The sequence below is a fragment of the Sinocyclocheilus grahami genome, unplaced genomic scaffold (assembly GCF_001515645.1).
Source record: "Sinocyclocheilus grahami isolate Dianchi unplaced genomic scaffold, SAMN03320097.WGS_v1.1 scaffold1096.1, whole genome shotgun sequence".
NCBI lineage: Eukaryota > Metazoa > Chordata > Actinopteri > Cypriniformes > Cyprinidae > Sinocyclocheilus > Sinocyclocheilus grahami.
The window spans coordinates 271,763-294,367 of record NW_015506275.1 but is presented as its reverse complement, the minus strand read 5'-3'; the positions used below and the strand labels follow the sequence as shown (position 1 = coordinate 294,367).

Here is a 22,605-nt window from a genome sequence, read left to right as displayed (position 1 = left end):
ACACACACAAACAGCAGAGTGAGAATGCTGATGCAAAATTTGTGGTTTTTGCAACACCAAAAAGATAAGACTTATGAAATATGATATGACAGACAGAAGAGGCAGACGTCTGGTGGAGAGCAGAACAGATGCCCTATCTCATCTGGATCTCTCTCTCTCTCTCTATTTCTCCATATGTCTCTCCACCTGCATTTTTAACAAGCGCACACACATAGACACAGCAGGTCAAATGAAAATGAGAAGTAACCAGGGTAGATGTTAAACCCTGCTTCAGCATTTAAACACACACACATTCAATAAGCTTAGGTAGGTAATGAAGTCCTAAAGTGTGCAGATAGAGTGTGTGCCTGTGGGACTGTGCGTCTGTCTCTCTGTGTCTTTGCTCGTGTTCTGTTTTGTTGCAGAAAAGGGAATATTTGATTAAGAGACAGACTTTAATAATACATAGGGAATTCTCTTTTGCTTATATAACACATCTCATGTTCACACACTCACATATACTTTTGTGAGAGACCTGAGCCTTATTAAATATGTAAATAATTATTTGCACATATTTATAATGTTTGCTGATTTAAAAAAATACTATAATTAATGGGAAAGCTTGTTAAGTGAATCTCATGAAGAAACGTGCAGCTGTTATTGCTGCCTATTTTTTAGGAACATTTCGTTTTTGTGCATTGTGATATTTTCATGAAAATTACTTTAATGCAAAACAATCTTATTCTTTCAGCTCTGATAGTTCAGATTTTTATAGAAATGCTATGCTATTTAATTTACTAATGTGCAAAATACACTTTCTTAATTAGTTTGTTCCCACTTTTTTCAAGTACAGTGTCTTAAATATAATTTATTATAGTACAGTGTCCTTTCGTATAATTAAGATAAATTTACTTTGAGCAAAGCGATATAAGATAATATAGATAATATTTTATAATAAGATTATATATATTTTTTTTATGACTCCATTGGCATTTTCTTTGGCATAAATCTCCTAAAATATAGTCAGGTTTATGTTTAAAAAGAGATTATTAAAATTGCAGTGGGGTTTGAGAAATGAAATGTATTGAACATATATCAGCACCTAACAATTCTAAGTCTCTCAAGTAATTTTAATTTTTTAATTTTTTGTTTAAACTTTAAGTTTACTATAGGATTTTGGGGTATTTAGAGTTAATATTTATATTCGGGTCGGAATATTAAGGTATTTTTAGAGTTAGTATTTAGGGTGGATTTAGGATATTTATTTAAGAATATATTTTTACTTTAAACTTTAAAACAGTATTTTTTTGCAGTATATTTCTTTACTACACTGAATGCAATTAGTGCGATTAAATGCGACTTTTAGCACGTTCTTGTTGATTAACATTTCATGAATTATTTCAAAAAGGGGATGAAAGAATATTATTTGCCACAAAAGTTGGGGTCCCCTGTTGTTCTGTTGTTGAGATGCATATTAAATATTTCGCCCAGCCTTTGAAAAAACTTAAGCCCTTAATGATAAACCAGAAGGCATCCAAATAATAAGTGAATTTTTTTCCACCGCATAAAGAGCGAATGTTTCCCTCATGAAAATCCATTATAACAGCGGATATTTTTGCAACCGAATGCCTGCGGCATTATAATATTCATGAGCGAATGGCGTGTTAATGTTTGTTTTCCAAATAATTAGCATTTCTCATATTCCCACAGAGGACATTGTCTCACATTCCATCTTATTAACACGTCAGATTCCTGTCATCTCTTAAGAGTCACGGGTGGGATTGTTCGCAGATTTTTCTGTGGCGTAAATAACCTTCAAAGGACAGACAAGCTTTTGGACGGCTGAGTTTTTCACTCAGTTCTGTTCTGATGAGCCGTGCTGATCCGGGAGGCGGTGGGAAGGCGAGATTACGGGCCGGCCGTCTCAGACTTCTCCCTTGGCCTCTTTATTCAGGCTCTGAATGGGACGTCTGTCAGACGCCAAAGATGTGGGGCTTAATCTTGCCAAGGCTGAAGATCAGACTAGAAATGCAAGTCACACAAGGTCAAAGCAAATATGTTGCGCTCTAATCGCTCATGGAGAGAAGGACATCACGTCTAAATAACCGGTTTGAAATGTATCCTTAGTAATTACTTCACTGCTACCATTAAATGGACTGTTCATGAAAATATTTCTTTGTTGATGGAGACATACCACGGTAAGAGTTCACTTAGATCAGTCACGATGATGTGAAGTTTTTCATTTAATAAGCAGGTCAGTCTGCTTATATTTTTATTTCTGGAAGGAAAATGTGGTAGTTTTGTTCTCCAACCACATTTAGGACATATTTACAACTTAACAATTCTTTAGATGCAGCATCACTCAAACTAGTGATGCTAACTACTAATCGCTATATATTAAAATTAATTATGAAGAATTCTTTATCATTATGACATCACCTTATGGCATCATAATGAGTTCTAAAACAAGTCACGCTAACTATTGATTATCTGAATACTAATGATTATTAAATATTACTAGTATTGATTTAAAGGATAAATCCACTTCCAGAATAAAAATTTCCTGACAATTTACTCCCACCATGTCATCCTATATGTTCATGTCTTTCTTTCTTCAGTCACAAAGAAATAAAGTTTTTTGAGGGAAACATTCCAGGACTTTTCTCCATATAATGGACTTCAATGGTGGCCAACGATTTGAATATCAAAATGTAGTTTCAGTGCAGCTTCAAAGGGCTCTACACAATCCCAGCCGAAGGATCGTGACTTCAGTTGTTTGTTTGTGGGTCTTTCTGCCTTTAGTTTTGTCTTCAGCAAGTGAAATGCGTGCTCAATCGGGTTGAGATCAGGAGATTGACTCGTTATTCTAGTACAGTTTGATCTTAATTTCAGCTGTCCAAAGAATGCTTTTCCAGAAGTGGTCTGGCAAAGTCTAATCTGGCCTTGTCTGTACCTTGTGGTGAACCCTCTGTATTTGCTCTGGTGAAGTCTTCTCTTGATTGTAGACTTTGACAGTGTCACACCTACCTCCTGGAGAGTGTTCTTCTCTTGGCTGGATGTTGTGAAAGGGTTTTTCTTTACCATGAAGAGGATTCTCCGATCATCCACCACTGTTGTCCTCTGTGGACGTCCAGGCCTTTTTATGTTGCTGAGCTCACTAGTGCGTAATTTTTTTTCACAGAATGTACCAAACTGTTCATTTGGCCACTCCTAATGTTCCTGCTATCTCTGATGGATTTGTTTTGTTTTTGAAGCCTAACAATTGTCTGTTTCACCTGCATGGAGAGCTCCTTTGAATGCATGATGTGGGTTCACAGCAATAGCTTCCAAATGCATGTGTGTGTGTATGTGTGATATCATATATATCATATCATATACAGTGGTGTGAAAAAGTGTTGGCCCCCTTCCTGATTTCTTATTTGTTTGCATGTTTGTCACACTTTAATGTTTCAGATCATCAAACAAATTGAAATATTAGTAAAAGATAACACAAGTGAACACAACATGCAGTTTTTAAATGAAGCTTTTTATTATTAAGGGAAAACAAAATCCAAAACTACATGGCCCTGTGTGAAAAAGTGTTGGCCCCCTTCCTGATTTCTTATTTGTTTGCATGTTTGTCACACTTTAATGTTTCAGATCATCAAACAAATTGAAATATTAGTAAAAGATAACACAAGTGAACACAACATGCAGTTTTTAAATGAAGCTTTTTATTATTAAGGGAAAACAAAATCCAAAACTACATGGCCCTGTGTGAAAAAGTGTTGGCCCCCTTCCTGATTTCTTATTTGTTTGCATGTTTGTCACACTTTAATGTTTCAGATCATCAAACAAATTGAAATATTAGTAAAAGATAACACAAGTGAACACAACATGCAGTTTTTAAATGAAGCTTTTTATTATTAAGGGAAAACAAAATCCAAAACTACATGGCCCTGTGTGAAAAAGTGTTGGCCCCCTTCCTGATTTCTTATTTGTTTGCATGTTTGTCACACTTTAATGTTTCAGATCATCAAACAAATTGAAATATTAGTAAAAGATAACACAAGTGAACACAACATGCAGTTTTTAAATGAAGCTTTTTATTATTAAGGGAAAACAAAATCCAAAACTACATGGCCCTGTGTGAAAAAGTGTTGGCCCCCTTCCTGATTTCTTATTTGTTTGCATGTTTGTCACACTTTAATGTTTCAGATCATCAAACAAATTGAAATATTAGTAAAAGATAACACAAGTGAACACAACATGCAGTTTTTAAATGAAGCTTTTTATTATTAAGGGAAAACAAAATCCAAAACTACATGGCCCTGTGTGAAAAAGTGTTGGCCCCCTTCCTGATTTCTTATTTGTTTGCATGTTTGTCACACTTTAATGTTTCAGATCATCAAACAAATTGAAATATTAGTAAAAGATAACACAAGTGAACACAACATGCAGTTTTTAAATGAAGCTTTTTATTATTAAGGGAAAACAAAATCCAAAACTACATGGCCCTGTGTGAAAAAGTGTTGGCCCCCTTCCTGATTTCTTATTTGTTTGCATGTTTGTCACACTTTAATGTTTCAGATCATCAAACAAATTGAAATATTAGTAAAAGATAACACAAGTGAACACAACATGCAGTTTTTAAATGAAGCTTTTTATTATTAAGGGAAAACAAAATCCAAAACTACATGGCCCTGTGTGAAAAAGTGTTGGCCCCCTTCCTGATTTCTTATTTGTTTGCATGTTTGTCACACTTTAATGTTTCAGATCATCAAACAAATTGAAATATTAGTAAAAGATAACACAAGTGAACACAACATGCAGTTTTTAAATGAAGCTTTTTATTATTAAGGGAAAACAAAATCCAAAACTACATGGCCCTGTGTGAAAAAGTGTTGGCCCCCTTCCTGATTTCTTATTTGTTTGCATGTTTGTCACACTTTAATGTTTCAGATCATCAAACAAATTGAAATATTAGTAAAAGATAACACAAGTGAACACAACATGCAGTTTTTAAATGAAGCTTTTTATTATTAAGGGAAAACAAAATCCAAAACTACATGGCCCTGTGTGAAGAAGTGTTTGCCCCCTAAACCTAATACCTGGTTGGGCCACCCTTAGCAGCAACAACTGCAATCAAGTGTTTGCGATAACTTGCAATGAGTCTGTTACAGCGCTGTGGAGGAATTTTGGTCCACTCATCTATGCAGAATTGTTGTAATTCAGCCACATTGGAGGGTTTTCGAGCATGAACCGCCTTTTTAAGGCCATGCCACAGCATTTCAATAGGATTCAGGTCAGGACTTTGACTAGGCCACTCCAAAGTCTTCATTTTGTTTTTCTTCAGGCATTCAGAGGTGGACTTGCTGGTGTGTTTTGGATCATTGTCCTGCTGCAGAGCCCAAGTTCGCTTCAGCTTGAGGTCACGAACAGATGGCCGGACATTCTCCTTCATGATTTTTTGGTAAACAGCAGAATTCATGATTCCATTTATCACAGCAAGTCTTCCAGGTCCTGAAGCAGCAAAACAGCCCCAGACCATCACACTACCACCACCATATTTTACTATTGGTATGATGTTCTTTTTCTGAAATGCAGTGTTACTTTTACACCAGACGTAATGGGACACACACCTTCCAAAAAGTTCAACTTTTGTCTCGTCAGTCCACAGAGTATTTTCCCAAAAGTCTTGGGAATCATCAATATGTTTTCTGCCAAAACTGAGACGAGCCTTTATGTTCTTTTTGCTCAGCAGCGGTTTTCGTCTTGGAACTCTGCCATGCAGACCATTTTTGCCCAGTCTCTTTCTTATGGTGGAGTCATGAACACTGACCTTAACTGAGGCAAGTGAGGCCTGCAGTTCTTTGGATGTTGTTGTGGGGGCTTTTGTGACCTCTTGGATGAGTCGTCGCTGGGCTCTTGGGGTAATTTTGGTCGGCCGGCCACTCCTTGGAAGGTTCTCCACTGTTCCATGTTTTTGCCATTTGTGAATAATGGCTCTCACTGTGGTTCGCTGGAGTCACAAAGATTTAGACATGGCTTTATAACCTTTTCCAGACTGATAGATCTCAATTACTTTCTTTCTCATTTGTTTCTGAATTTCTTTGGATCTCGGCATGATGTCTAGCTTTTGAGGATCTTTTGGTCTATTTCACTTTGTCAGGCAGGTCCTATTTAAGAGATTTATTGATTGCGAACAGGTGTGGCAGTAATTAGGCCTGGGTGTGGCTAGAGAAATTGAACTCAGGTGTGATAAACCACAGTTTTAACAGGGGGCAAACACTTCTTCACACAGGGCCATGTAGTTTTGGATTTTGTTTTCCCTTAATAATAAAAACCTTCATTTAAAAACTGCATGTTGTGTTCACTTGTGTTATCTTTTACTAATATTTCAATTTGTTTGATGATCTGAAACATTAAAGTGTGACAAACATGCAAACAAATAAGAAATCAGGAAGGGGGCCAACACTTTTTCACACCACTGTATATGATATATAGGATAAAGAATTAATAAACAAACAGACCAGCTGTTGCTGAAGTGTTCACGGCTGCAGGATTTCCCTGAACATGCTTTAGTAATCTCTACAGTTGAGTTCATTTATCATGTAGAGTACACTACTGTACAAACCCATTAAGTGGTTAGTATAAAAGGGCAGCCTGACCCCATTTAATGACATCCCAGTGCTCCGCATGTGCCGTGAATTTTAATGTGGAAGCACAGCACGCTACAGGATCTTTATAAAAATATGACTTTCCTGAAGCAATTTCACTGAGCAGAGATCTCAGCTTATTGATGTTTCTTTCAATGCATCTATACTATAATAAGAGTAACATATACAGTGTATCAACAAAATAGCTTGTGATGATAGCTCAGGGATAGCCTTTTGCAACCCTGTAGTATTCCGTTTACTTTAACCACTCAATATTATCAGGGTTTGTCAGTGTAATGAGAAGATGTTGGGAACACAAATGCATCACATGGATCAGATGTATTTATTTTGGTAGGTAAATTACATGGTATTCAGACTGTAATGTCATGCAAATAAGGTTTCTGGTCTGTGTTCATAGGTGATGTTTATTTATGCATCTCTGTAAACCAAAATGTTTCTGCCATGTTGGCAATAAAACATTTTATGAATGGAAGTGTGAATGGACTTGAATATAAGATGGTATTGGTCTTAAAGGGGCCATATATACAGTATGATATATGTTCAATATAATATATATTCGTTTTTTTATTTCCTTGAAATCCATTTTTTATGTTAGTCAAGGTTTCGTGCAACAAAATGTGATTTTGTTTTTCATAACTGTGTTCAAGCTCTCTTTAACCTTTAGAATACTTTCTGCAAATAGTCTTTATCTGTAATAATTTTATCTCTACACCACTGCTCAAAAATGTAGAAAAATTCTACAGTCTTTTATGCTTACCAAAGTCTCTTATGCTTACCAAAGCTGATTTGTTTGATCAAAGATACAGTAAAAACATGACCATGATATTGTGAAATATTACAATTTAAAAAAACAAAAACAAATGCATTTATTCAGCAAGGACACATTCAATCTGTGTAACACTATTGTTAAAAAAGATAAATGCTGTTTTTTTTATTTTCTGTTGATCAAAGAATCCTGAAAAAAAATGATCACGGTTTCCACAAAAAGTAAAAAGCAGTATAATCTGTTTTCAATATTAATAATAATAAGAATAATAATTAAAAGTTGAACTTAATAGAGTACCAAATCAGCATATTAGGTGATTTCTGAAGGATCATGTGACACTGAAGACTGGAGTAATGAATAAATTACATTTGAAAATATATTCAAATAGAAAACAGTTATTTATATTTCACAATATTACTGTTCAAATAAATGCAGCCTTTATGAGCATAGCAGACTTCTTTTAAAAACATTGTAACTATTCCAAACTTGTTTCCAGTAGTGTATTTGCTAATAATCATTTGATTTGTGCTTGTGAAAATAATGAAAATAGATCTCATTTGTGAAGTATTTCATTCATACTGCATTAACACATGTATGTTTAATATAAAAGCCAATTCTTGCAGTGAATTCCCAGCAAAAATAACTACATTGTGATACACACTTACCACAATGCAAAATGATTTGTACCATGATAAAAGATTTTCCTCACGCTGTCCATCCCTATTGCATATTTACTATAAAACACAGCCTTGTCTTATTATTTAGGATGGATTGTATTCGTGCAAACTGATTCATGATTTTTTTTATTAGAAAGCAGCTGCAGAAATATCTAAATTCATAGAAAGTAGATCTAGCGAGTGAGACCTCCCGCCGCGCCGCCGTCACCATCTCCCTGTGATTTATCCGCTTTTCATTACAGCTTTGCCTGTAGACAGAATTGTTTCATAATGAAGAAATATATTTCCATTGTGCCTCGCGCTCATTTGCTTTACAATCCGAGCACGTTGTGGGAACGCGGTGTGATGCGAGAGAGACACCAGAGATTACAACACAAAGAAATGCCCTCAAGATTGCACTGATTTAGTTAAATTCGCATATGGAGAGATGCTGCTGTTCGTCAGGGCCTGCTGAAACGGTGTCACATTTGAAACCGCATTGAAAGGCGCCGAGAAAGCGAGTGCTTGAGCCTCGGAGGCCACACTCTCTGTCACTCCAGTCTGCAGCTTTAACACATCACATCGCAACATGCTTTTCCCGAGGGGAAAAAAAGAAATGTGTTGGTTGTCATGGAAATCTATAGCCATTTTTCTTTCTTTCTCAGCGTTGAGCGGGTCGGAGTCCAGAGGGAGGGTTGCAGGAATGAGATGTGGGCAGGGTGACATGGGGCGATGACAGCGGGCAGCCGCTGGTATTGATCTGCGATCTGTCACGCCAGCCCACTCTTGAAAAAGCGCTCTAAAGTGTTTCACAACACGTATCTTATTTTTCATTTTCTGCTGCTATTCTGTTACGCCAATGCTCCACGGGCCCAGCCGAGAACTGCGTGCAACCGTAAAAACAGAGGAACTGGAGACTTCAGAAATGTATGGAAATCAATAACTAGCCTAAAAATGTTCCGCATGCTACTTTCAGCCGATAAATATCAACATGGAGCTAAGAAAGCTTTCATCTCTTGATTTTAGACTAACGTTTTGCCCTTTTAGAAGTGCCTTCCATGTCAGTCCAGGACTGTAAGCAGAGTTGTGGCTTGAATATGTTTTGGATGCTGAGATACTGGCATGGTCTGAAACGATTTCTCGCCAAGCGCTGAATGCATGTAAAAAGTGGCTGGAGTTACTCGCCAGTTGGTTAGTTTTGTCTTGCAACATAATACATTGCTGCAATTTGTGGTCTTCCAGTTTTTGCCTCAAGGGTAAATTTAATCTTGGAATCCTATAGTTTCCCCCCTCGGAGCACTCCATGTGGCACACATATGTGCAATATTCTCAGCACCAATATGAAAATACTGTATAAGGAATATTATCACTTCGTCTTTTGGTGACAGGTGTACAGTAGCTTTTCTGAGAGATGTCGGCTAACTCTTGTATCTTGTATATGGTGCTGTAGGTGACAAAATTGCTTGGAAATTGAAAAATGTACAATGTATTATATTTTAATGAAGTCTCTTATGCTGAACAAAGCTGCATTAATGTGCTTTAAAAATACAGTAAAAACAGTAATATTGTGAAATATTATTACAATTTAAATAAATTTGTGAGTAATTTTACTTTACAACTAAACGTGTGGATATATACATATATATATACATGTATATATATATATATATATATATATATATATATATATATATATATATATATATATATATACACTTGTCCTTTTTTTTCATTATTAATACAGTTTTGTGGTTGTATGAAAAAAGAGCCTGGACTAGTGTAGAAATTAATGATCAAATTCAGAATTCGCTCTTATTAAAATAACTGGTTATTTTTCAGCATGTAAATAATGTCTTTATATTTTACCAGATAAATGTTACAGTTGAAAGTATAATAACTTAGTATGCTTAAGTTCTTTTTTGTGATAGATCAATTCATAGCACATTTAAAAAATATAACTTTTTTGCACTTGGCAGATGATTTTATCCAAAGCGACTTACATTGCATTCAAGGTATATATTTCATAAATTGTTTAAATAAATCTAAAAAATTACATTCATGCACTGCATGAGTAAAAATTAAGTATTTTCACCTTGACACGTCTTATAACTACCATGCTCATAGTGTGAGACACAATGCAACAGCCAATGCATGAATTTGTATTAAAAAGTCTTATTAAAATTTGTTTTTGTTTTTCTCATTTGTACGTTTCTTTGGATAAAAACATCTGTGAAATTAATACATATAATGGTAAGAGCTCATAGTTTGTCTGTTGCAAGGTTTAAACCTAAAGCTTTTTGGTTACAAGCCCAGCTCTTTAACCTTCGAGCACCATTGCTTTGTGCCAATTGGTAGAAATGGGAATTGAGCCCACACTTCCATTTAGAAAGCAGACAACTCCTCACTTGAGAAGGCTGAAGAACCTTAGGCCTCTGTTTCGTCTGGTTAAATTCTATAGCACTCTGTGGTTGGTGTCCATTTCAAGACGCACAAGAGCTTTATTTATGCAACACGGCATGCATTCACGAGCTGAATGCTGCAGATTGACACCAAATTCTCTGCACTTGGACATCGTTCACCTTTGGACATCAAAGGTTCACGTTTTTCTCCTCTTTGGTCGCACATGTGCTGTGTTTGGTTTTCTACAGGGCAAGACTACACAAACAGAGAATGAATGGCAAAGAAAGCGCAGTGAAAAGAGAAGGGTGGAGAAATGTTTTGTACTTGAGAGTGTAATGTTCAACATCTGTCAGCTGTTCTGTCAAGTATGACCAGTATTAGTTTGGATGTTTGACACATCTTTTGTCTTGAGAAGCATGGCTGTGTACGCTAGACCTCTGAAAAATGCTTTTGCTGCTGTTTTCTTAAATGCATGTGTTGTTTTTTTGTGTGATTGTTTTTTCAAGCTTTTTCCTCAGTAACCTGAGGTTGTTTTGCCCACAGACCTTTTTAAAAATTAGTGGCAGACTTCCATGTGGTTTATATTATGTCAAAAAAATGGTTTAAAATATGATATACTGTCTTTTGGGATAGTAATAAACAGGCAATTCTTGTTTCCAAAACCTTTGTTTATATTTGTATATCTTGCCTAGAAGCAGACGCCACTTTGTATGGTCTGTTCCTGGATCGCTGAGCGTTTCCCATCTCTCAGAGCTTCTGTTTGTGATGTTATTGCCAATCTCCTCTTTCTGCCACTTCTTTGTGAGCAGGAAGTGAAATTTGAGGAGTTAATGGAGCGTTTTCTGGCTCTCCTCTCCTCTGCTGGAGTCTTATGCGGGAGTCCGCCCTAATCCCACAAATCATGCCAGTTTATGAATTTTAAATTAAAAAGCCCAAATTTCTTTCGTTGTACTATTCATTTCACCCCACCTAGCTCTGATACTGTGCAGTCATGCACGCATTTCATCACGACTGGAAATACAATGTTAATCTGTGAGCTTTGGTCATAAATTACATTATCTTGACATGTTGAGGATAAAGAGTCTTGAGACCCCAAAAATGAGGGGTGAATTCAATAAACTGCACTTCAGCACTTCATTTTTTTTTATGTAAACCCCTGCATCTTATTCACAAAGCACCTGCAATCTTTAAACAGGTGTAAAATGCACTGAAATAGTGCTGTGGCTTGAGCTCTTTACTACAGTTATAGTAAGTCACTGTCATTATTTTCAATGCAAACACACTCTATGTACAAATTTCTCATAATTCCTTTAGTGAACACAGTTACATCATCTTTAGTTACATAGTTTAGTTAATCAGCAAGAATGCATTAAGGATTTCATCAAAAATATCTTAATTTGTTTTCTGAAGATGAACGAAGGTCTTACGGGTTTGGAACGACATGAGGGTGAGTAATTAATGACAGAATTTTCATTTTTGGATGAACTATCCATTTTAGGACACAGTCTTTGTGTCCGATTTTCAAACACTTTTTTTGCTTCAAATCAATGATAATTCACTTTGTACCTGGATAGTTTGGTTCATTGCTTATAACTCTTAAATGAAGACTTTTTAAAAATACCAATGGGAAAAATGAAAAAGTGAACAGGCACTGTCGTATTCTTTTCATGGCTTATTTCCTAATTATTAATTAGGTATTGTTACATAAACGGATTAATATTAAGAAGGCATGTTTTAGCTATAAAATAACTGGTTTATTGCAATAGGACGGGAATTATGTTGTATCGCAGATGAACCACACCAACCTGAGAAGACCTGCTTGACGTTTGCGTAAATATTTTTTCCACAGCTCTTTACTTTTTGATGAATATTTGAGAGCACACAAATCTGACTCAAATCAATATGTTCTGATCTGGAAAATGGGTCTGTTGTAGAGAATGTTCTTTGAAACGGTACTAAATTCAATATAAAGTTGTTTAAAAATAGAACATGCTAAATCATTTTCACAATTGTCTGGCTACAATTGTGTGGAGAAGATGAATCTTGCATTTGATTGAGCAATTTAATCAATGTGCTGTCCAGTTCGTGTGGATGTTGAATGTGTGATGGACATTTCAAATTCTCCATCTTTTTTCCAGTGCTTCTGAAATTACCTTTTCCATATTGTTTTCCGCTAAGTACATCAAAGAGTTGCAAACCCACTCCGTCCCAATAATGCAATGTATCATGAGTACCCACACTCATACAAGAACTCATTAATGTGACTAATATCCCAGCACCCCACTGTGTCCCACAACAACATAGACTTCTGTGCGTGTTCAAAGAGCTCATTTACACACTTTAATGTCTAATCAGACAACGCTTGCCTCACCAACAGAAATATCCACCAATCACAGAGAAATGTCTTTCAGATATGATTGTAAGCACATCCAATTGAATTACAGCGTGGCCAATGGAAGCTATTTCACAGTCCACTGATCAGTCAAAATACGCTTGGTACGAATGACATCGGGCAAATGGCAGGACTGTTATCTGAGCTTATCTGAACCTGAGATTCACACGGATAAACCATAATGATTTGACGAACTCTCCCTGTCTCTGTCTCTCTTAACAGAAATCGAAAAGGTTCAGAAAGATGAAGACAAAGAGGATGAGAAGTTCATTGATGTTGTCATCAACAAGAACATGAAACTGGGACAGAAGATTTTGATCCCTGTAAAACAGTTTCCCAAAGTAAGTACAACAAAGCTGTTTTCAGTGTATAATATGATACAGTAGTTAAACCCTAGAACAGAACAGATTTAGAGAAATTTAGCATTAAATCACTTGCTCGCCAATGGATCCTCTGCAGTGAATGGGTGCCGTCAGAATGAATGTCCAAACAGCTGATAAAAACATTACAATAATCCACACCACTCCATCAATTAACATTGTATCAAGTGAAAAATCAAATCCATCAATAAAGCATGTAAAACTGTCGCTTTCAGTTGACCTTCACTTATAAAATTGTTTTCTGCAGTGAAACGTCATCTTGTCTGAATCAGGAGAGAAATATGCACAGATCAAGCAGCTTTTACAAGCGAAAACAGTTCTAAACAAACATGTCAAACATGGATTTTGATGTGAAGGAACAACAGGCAATGGACTTTTTCACTGGAGGAAGTGTTATTATGGATTATGGACTCATATTGTGGCCAGAAGCTATGGTTTAAAGTTAAAACATCTTAATAACAGATTTGTTCCTTACAAAAGACGCCACTTTTTTGCATCACAAGATGTAAATTGATGAATGGGAGTCATGTGGATTATTGTGATGTTTTTATCAGCTGTTTGGACTCTCATTCTGACGGCACCCATTCACTGCAGAGGATCCATTGGTGAGCAAGTGATGCAATGTTAAATTACTTCAAATCTGTTGTGATAAAAAAAACAAACTCATCTGCATATTTGAAGACCTTAAGGGTTTAAGTAAATGTTAATTTTTTTAATGACTGATTCCTTTAATATTTTTTGCAGTGCTAGTGAAATTGATCATAATATTTCATAAATATCCATTGGCAATTTGTCAAAACATTTTCTATAGGCAGTGTTATAGTGTAAAATAATTAGACGGTGCAGACAGAAATTCTTAATGTTAGGCATGTCTCCTTCACAGCTGATAACCTTTGTGTATTTCATTTGTTTTACATGTTATCACACGACTCCACACGCCACCACTTCACTATACATTCAGACTATAGTCATTCATAAGGATGAAAAGCACTTCACAATGCAGCTACATGTTAATATGAACACGAGTTTGTTATTGAAGCGTGCACAAGGCGATTTCAGAAAATGGTCCTAATTTCCATATTGTTGCTGTTGAGTGTGTTATTTGATGATTTTTGCTCCCTTCGCAGACGTAGAGGTGAGCGTGACCTTGACAGCAGGCTATCACATTAGCAAACCACTGAGCATGTGTGTGTGTGTGTGTTCATGTGACGTGTGCATATATTCCCACTGTTTTCCCAAAGGGCTTGCACACAAGGAACAATTCTTTCTGTACCTCATTTAGTTAGTGCTTTCGTAATTCTCTCAACATAATTTAATGCCCCTCTTTGTTTGCGTGGTTTTTAATTCACACCGTTCCATCCTGGGAGGGTGAAAGAGCGACAAACAGCAGGAGAAAAGAGAGAAACAGAGAAATTTAAGCAGCAGGTGTAGATGTCTGGCTCTATTCAGAAAAAAAAGCTTTTTTTAGGGCAGTGAAAGGGTTTAGATAGATGATAATTAGAACAGCGGGTTTATGTGATTGTTTGAGGAGGCGTTTCATTGACGAAAGAGATGAGTAAATGAACAGGACATGTGGAAGGAGAATAGCATGTGCTCATGTTCTTTTGTCTATCATAATCATAATTTCCATTTCCATTCACTTTCATTATTATACTGAGCTACTGATATTTTCTGTATAATAAATAAATAAAATATGTATCGTAGTTGGGAATATTTATGATTTATTAATGTTTTATATATATATATATATATATATATATATATATATATATATATATATATATATATTTGAAAGAACCGATTTTTGTCCCATTGATGTAGCTTACTTGAAGTTTTACTATACATTGGTAGCATATAAAACCGATTTCAAGAATTGAATTGGCCTCTTCATCACAAATGAGCCCTGGGAAGATGAACAATTCATGCTCCTAACATGAGGACAGATGGGCCGTCGACAGCCTCATACATTTGTGCGCATATACACACTTTTGTGCACCTGTATATGATGTATATATGTATTCGAGTAGCTGTGTGTGTGCACACATTCAGAGAGTGATAATGTGTGTCTGAGCTATTTTTGAGCTATTACAAACCCCCCAAAAGAGGGTTTGTAAATGGGCTCTGGGATCTCAGAGGGAGTGTGCTGTGAAGGGTAAAACATCTCTCACACACACAGATACACACACTCTACTCTCATTTTTTTTACTCATACTAGAGGTCTGGTACCTAATCTAAGACCAAAAAGACCCAGAATTCCATCGGGATTGAATTTGTAATTAATGGAAAAATATATTATTATTATTATTATAGCTATTCATATTTAATTTTCAGTTTTAATGACTGTAACTAATTTTGCTCATGCATGCACTAATAGACTGCAATAGTCTGAATCAGAGCTCAATTTGCGTGTCTGGGTCTGCTTAATTTGTGTGTATATATATATATATATATATAAAAACATTTTTTTTTTTAAATATGACTGGTTCTTTCAACTGCAAAACTCCATAACATCAGGGAATTCTGGGTGGTTGCCAGGGTGTTACTATGTGGTTCAGCCGGACCAGGTCGAAACAGCCCACCTTCAAGTGTAAATTTAACTTTGTCTTAATTAAATCACTAACTTTAAACCAATAATGATATTTTATTTTATTTTATTTTAATTGCTAGGGTGTTGCTAGGTGGTCCAACCACTAGTCAAAACAGCTCTAACTAACTTTAAACCAATAATGCTATTTTATTTTTATTTATTTAATTTCATTTAGTTTCATTTTATTTTAATTGCTAGGGTGTTGCTATTTGGTCCAACCACTAGTCAAAACAGCTCTAACTAACTTTAAACCAATAATGATATTTTATTTTATTTTATTTTAATTGCTAGGGTGTTGCTATTTGGTCCAACCACTAGTCAAAACAGCTCACTTTCAACTTTCAAATGTCTGTTGACTTTCAAGTCTTGTTCAAATCACTAAACCTAAGCGAATTATTTATTTTATTTTATTTTATTTCCATTTAGTTTAGGGTTCCGGTTGGGGTTTGTCTCACTGGTTGTGTCAGGTCACAGGTTTTGTTAACCGCATCATTGTGCTTCAATTGAGTCTCCATCCAGTCTCCATCCAGTCCTCTACACTGTAAATATTACTCAAACCCAAATGTCAGCTTGTGTTATTAAACACAAGTCTGCTTTACTCCTGATTCCGGCACCTACAGGAGCCCCCAGTCGCCCCAAGATGTTTGTGGATCATGGAGCATGTTGGCTCTGTGGCTCCATTATAGATGGACCTTATAATGACATTATTATCTATTCAGTATGAAATTTGTCACAGTGCAGTGAGTCGAATTATCTATTTGGAGGATGCGTTTGTGCGCTGCAGTTTTGTGAATATAATTGTCTTCTGTTCTGGAGTCTCTGGTTTTAACTGGATGATCAGCAGATTGCTTTAACCACAGACTATGGTAGATTGCCTGCCAAACTCTTCCCACTGTCCATCATGGGCATAGAAGAGGTTTATTGCTTTAGATCATGAGTAATAATCAGTAAGCTCTGTGGTGGTAACATAATACCATGGTATTGGATGGTAATACTGTGGTACTTTAAAATACAGTATGTGCTGGAATTAGTTTAACATGGTTTTTATATTGTGCTGCCAATGTATAGGCCCAAAATAACATAGTACCGTACTTTTTGTAAGTGTAATTGTTCAGTACATTTACAGTACCATGGTTAAACTATGGTATTCTCTGAAGTATCTTTGAGTGCCATATAAATGGCATGGTGTGTGAATATAATAATTACTCTTACAAAAAGTACCATGGCAGTAACATAATACAATGGTACCAAGTGCTTTACCATGGTACTGTTATCCATGTACCATGTAGGTTTTCATATGGAATTACCATGGTAAATGTCCAAAATACCATTGTAGTACCATATGTTTTGTAAGTGTAATTATTCACTACATTTACCAAAAAGTACCATGGTACTACCAAGGTTTTGAACATTTTCCATGGTAGAACCATGGTATTCTTTAAAGTACCTTATAGCACAATCTAAATGCCATGGTTTGTGAATATAATAACCTTACAAAAAGTTATGCAGTAGCATACAGCAGTACCATGGTATCAGATGCCAATATTGATACTTAAATTCACGTACCATAGTTCTTAAATGGCGCTACCATGGTAAAATACCATGGTACCTTGTCCAAAACACATGGTAGTGCCATACTTTAAGTGTAATAGGTCAGTACATTTACCATGCTTTTTAAACGTAGCATGTTAAAATCATAGTGGTGGTAAGATAATACCCTGGTATTAGAGGGTATTACTGTGGTAATAAAAAATGCTATGGTACTAAAATTTATGTACTATGTTTTTTGGTACTACCATGGTATGTCCAAAATACTATGTCCACAGATTGTGGTAGTACTATACTTTTTGTACACGTAATCTTTCAGCACGTTTACCATGTTTTTTAGACATGGTAAAACCATGGTATTATTGGAAGTACCTTGGAGTACCATATTAATACCATATGGTATCACAAAAGTATCGTGGTGGTAAAATAATACCATGGTATCAAATGGTAATACTGTGGTACTTTGAAAAATACTGTGGTACTAAATTTCATTTACTATGTTTTCTACGTGGTACTACTATGGTGCTATGTTCAAAAAATGGTGGTAGTGCCATGCTTTTTGTACATGTAACTTTTCAGTACATTTACCATGTTTTTTTGACATGGTGTGATGGTTCCAGCAAGTATCCGGTTATTTCTGAGCTACAGGTGATTTGGCTGAGGGGAGTGGTTGCACACCTGAAGGTAATGATGGTGCTCTACAAAAGACTGGGACAGACTGGGACAGAGATGGCAAGTGGGACACGTGTGTGAGCGTGGGCTGGGCTGGGCTTGTGCGGAGCTTGAGCTGTCTTTGTTTGCGCCGTACCTTGGGTTACACATGAGGCTACCGGAGGACTGATGAGATGTGAGAGATACGGGAGATCGCCACCGCCGTTGATCCATCTCCTTTGGGGATGGTTGTTGTTCTTGGAGGATCCATGGACTGTGTTTGGTTGGACTACTGTCTTTCATAGTTGTTACACACTTACATGTGCTGACATACTGACTACCATTTATATTGACATTCTACATGGTTCTGTTTTATATGGACAAATAAATTAACTTAATAATTAGCTGTGGTGTGTGGTGACTCCCTTATTTTGTTGCGATCCAGAAAGAGATTGTAACAATGGTAAAGCCATGGTATTATCGGAAGTACCTTGGAGTACTATATTAATACCATGTACCAAATACCATACCTTTTGTAAATGTAATCATTCAGTAAATTTATCATAAAGGGCCATTGTACTAGCATTATTTTTTTTGGAAATGTAGCATGGCAAAACCATGGTATTTTTGGAATTTCTTGTCAAATGAACACAAGCTCTAAACTGTGTCTCCCACTATTCAGTCTTGGGCGTTTGCTGTTGACTTCAGATTTGTCATAGCGATGTGTTTTAGGACAACTGTTGAGAAAAAAAGATGGGGACGTCAGGTCTTGTAAATGAAACTTCATCTCAGAGCTAAAAGGAATGTCAGAGTACATGAGCCCTCAGCGTTAGAGCCGTAATGATCGGCCACTTCAAATGAAGCAATTATCAGCGGCGGAGTGAGAGCGACAGTGTAATGTCATACGGCGTGGCTATTCACGTCGCCCCGCGTCACACTGAACAGATTGCCTTTGACAGCTCTGATGACTGTAGACATTAATGCGCTGTTTAGAGCTTCAGAGAACTACTGGAAGAAGGCAAATTCAATTTGTCCAGTCTGACAGGTGGAGAAGGATAGAGAGCTTGAAGGGTGAGTGTGATGAATCTGATTGGAACAGTTTTACTCCAGACGTCACCTCTAGCCTCATTTATGGGACACATGTTTACAAGACAAGGACACTTTCTTGGCTAATTTCATCTTGTGAGGACATGGTCGCTAGTCGTTGAAATTAAAGAACAGTTTTATATTAGAGAGTCATGAATATGCATTTTAAGTGTTTATTAAAGGTGAGGCATGTCATTTTTGTGGCACTAGTGTTGGATTTGCCATTGGGATTTTTTTTTTTTCAACCAGTTTTTCCAAACTGTCTTCCATTGGTCAGTCATAGTCCTGCCCTAAACTCATGCTATTGGTTGAGCTACAATGTAGGTTTGGTCAGGATGGTTAAACAAATGTTTTAATAATGCCAATGTTTTGATAGTGACACATTGCTTGCCAGTGTAATTTTATTATCTTTTAGATACTATTATAGTTTATATATATATATATAAAATTAGATTTTAATTTTAATTTTAGTTAAAAAAATTAGTAATTTAAATTAGTTACAGTTTTTTTATATATGGCTATATAGTTTTTATTAATTTTGTTTTGGTTTTAGTTTTAGTTATGTAGGTAAATCAAGTTAAATTGAATGAAAATTGAAAAAAATTAAAGTTTTTTTTGGAACTAGCTAAAATAAAAAATAAAAAATATTTTTATGTTTTATTTTATTTCAGTTTACGTTTTCAAGAATCATGAATCATTTCAAGAATAATTTTTTTTTACGGTTTTAGTATCGTTTTATTATAATAATCCTGGTCTTTTGGGGGAAATCAAAAATTAAAAAGCCATTTTTACAACACATTCACACTCCCAACTTGTCACATATTGAGGCTTGGTCAGGACCCTTTGGCGTCGCTTTTTGCGCACAGGGTACCCCTTTAGCGTCATTTTTCGATGTGCAAGGTCCTCCTTTGCTTTAAATAAGAAACCCTTTGTGTCAATATGCCGACGCGAAAGGCACTGAGAATTTCATCGTCATGATTAAATTATATATTGGACATAAAAAGAGTCAAAGTACGCACATCCAAAGCTTCTTAGTCAGGTGCAAGATCGAAGGATACAACAAATCATGCAAAAAGTTATACTTTTACGCCACTTTTAGTTTTAGGGAGAACAACAGTGTGCAGATCCATTTTGCATGATAAATTATATATTGGCTGATAATATTGCCATTATTGCATATATGTTGGGGTGTGATTTTTCAATGTAAACAGTCACAAGTTTTATTTATATTACACTATTTACACATTTATGAGCATGTAACCCATTCCCTGCCCCAAAACCTACCATTTGTCAATAAAACACAAGATATAACAGTCAGATACAACTACAGTCATAATTTATCCAAAAAGTATTAATATCCCAAGTCTTCCGAGGCAAAACGATTGATTTATGAGAGAAATAGACGCTATCGCCGTCTCCGTCCGCCGTAAAGCTCATCCTGTGTGCTGCAGTCTGTGCACAAATTTTAAAAATGCCACCAGAAGAAGCCTTACGTCAGCCTTGGTTGTGAAAAGCGATTGGCTCTTGCATGTCTCGTGACAATTGCGTCATGCTACGGGAGTATCTTTTTAAATGAGATGTGAGGATGTTAACAGAGTGAGATCATTTTCAGCGATTAAAACCTTATGTTTTACTCTTTTCTTCGCGTAAAGACATCGTATGGCTTCAGAAGACTTGGAATGCAACACGACGTGATGGTAATGCTTTTATACTGCTTTTTTATGGTCAGTTTTTGCAATAAATACCTGTGACTGTACTTATATTTGCCTGTTACATGTTTTATATTGTTCAGAACTGGGTAGGTTTAGGGTAGGGCTGTGTCAAGGGTGCAGGACAGGGATGAGGCGAGGACTCAATCGCAGGAGGAATTGGAGCTTTTATTAATAACAAAATAAAATAAAACAAAACAAATAGAAACTACCACGTAGGGGAAACCGACTGGCAAGGCTGGACAAGGCAGTGCAGGACACAAGGCACATACAACATTCGAAGACGAACTCGTACAGGACTGCATACACAAGGAGAATAAATAGGGAGCAAATGAGGAGGGTAATAAGGGCAACACAGGTGGGGCAAATTAAGCAATAATCAGGTAACAAGATGGGTGGGGTCAAGACAATTGACATGAGAGCACATGGCACAAGAAACCAAACAAGACTAAACAAAAACACAAGCACATGGCCAGCAAAACATTCACAAGCCATGTGCTTGAACAAAACAAGACACGAACATGTAGCTAATGAGAATAATCATAAGCCGCGTGTTCACACAAGACATGACAACATGAAAGCATGCAGCCAATGAAAAACACAAGCTGTGTGCTACACAGCACAAGACGTAACATGAAAGCACGCAGCCGAAAACACGAGCTGTGTGCAACATCACAAGACACGAGGACAGAAGAGTGTACGGCCCGAGCGAACTCGAGACCGCACGCTCCCACAACAAAACAGAACAAGTAGCGCGAGTGTCCGAACCCCGACACCAAACCGAAACTGAATCTGAACAAGACATGAGTGCCTGGATCTGAACACCACGCTCCAACATGAAACAAAGCACACTCGAGCACACTCGAAGCCGCGCGTTCACAAGAAAACAAGACAAGACGGGAGTGTCAGGGCTCCATCACAAAACCATGAATAAACTAGACCGAAGTGACAGAACCCTGACACGGGTGGGGTTAGGTGCTCCACTGAAAGTATACATTTATATAAATTTATTTATATTTTTTACAAATGCATGCAATCCATTAAATTAAGACAAACAACAGAAAACAATGCCCTGCACCTCGAAAAGTGACGCTAAAGGGGGGCTCAAGGGGTACCTTGAGCGTCAGAAAGCGACGCCAAGGTGTCCTGACCAAGCGTCAATATGAGTTGGGAGTGAGAACGTGTTGATTGTTATTGTTCTGAGATGCTATGGTACTGTTCAAATGTCTGGGGAGCGGTAAGATTTTTTTTTTTTTTTTATGTTTTTGAAAAGTTTTATCTGCTCACCAAGGCTTCATTTAAATGATACAAATACAGTAAAAAAAAAAAAAACGTTTTCTATTTGAATATATTTTAAAATGCAATTCATCAGCATGGCGCCGCAAATGGCAGCAAGGATGCTGAGCTCCGCAAACAATGCCCTGCACCTCGAAAAGTGACGCTAAAGGGGTACCTTGAGCGTCAGAAAGCGACGCCAAGGTGTCCTGACCAAGCGTCAATATGAGTTGGGAGTGAGAACGTGTTGGTTGTTATTGTTCTGAGATGCTACGGTACTGTTCAAATGTCTGGGGAGCGGTAAGATTTTTTATTTTTTTTTTATGTTTTTGAAAAGTATTATCTGCTCACCAAGGCTTCATTTAAATGATACAAATACAGTAAAAAAAAAAACAGTTTTCTATTTGAATATATTTTAAAATGCAATTCATCAGCATGGCGCCGCAAATGGCAGCAAGGACGCTGAGCTCCGCAATTCTTCTATTGTTTTTGTTTGTTTGTTCTGTGTTTTGTCATT

At 36.5% G+C, this 22,605-nt stretch overlaps 1 protein-coding gene across 1 annotated transcript in view; it reads left to right on the top strand.

The window, feature by feature from the left end:
- Positions 1-22,605, top strand: part of LOC107566726 (KH domain-containing, RNA-binding, signal transduction-associated protein 3-like) — a 115,804-nt gene that overhangs the window by 12,595 nt on the left and 80,604 nt on the right. Inside the window, exon 3 of the mRNA XM_016252253.1 lies at positions 13,038-13,193. Within this exon, the coding sequence (XP_016107739.1) occupies positions 13,038-13,193 (156 nt within the window). The remainder of the gene's footprint in view (positions 1-13,037; positions 13,194-22,605) is intronic.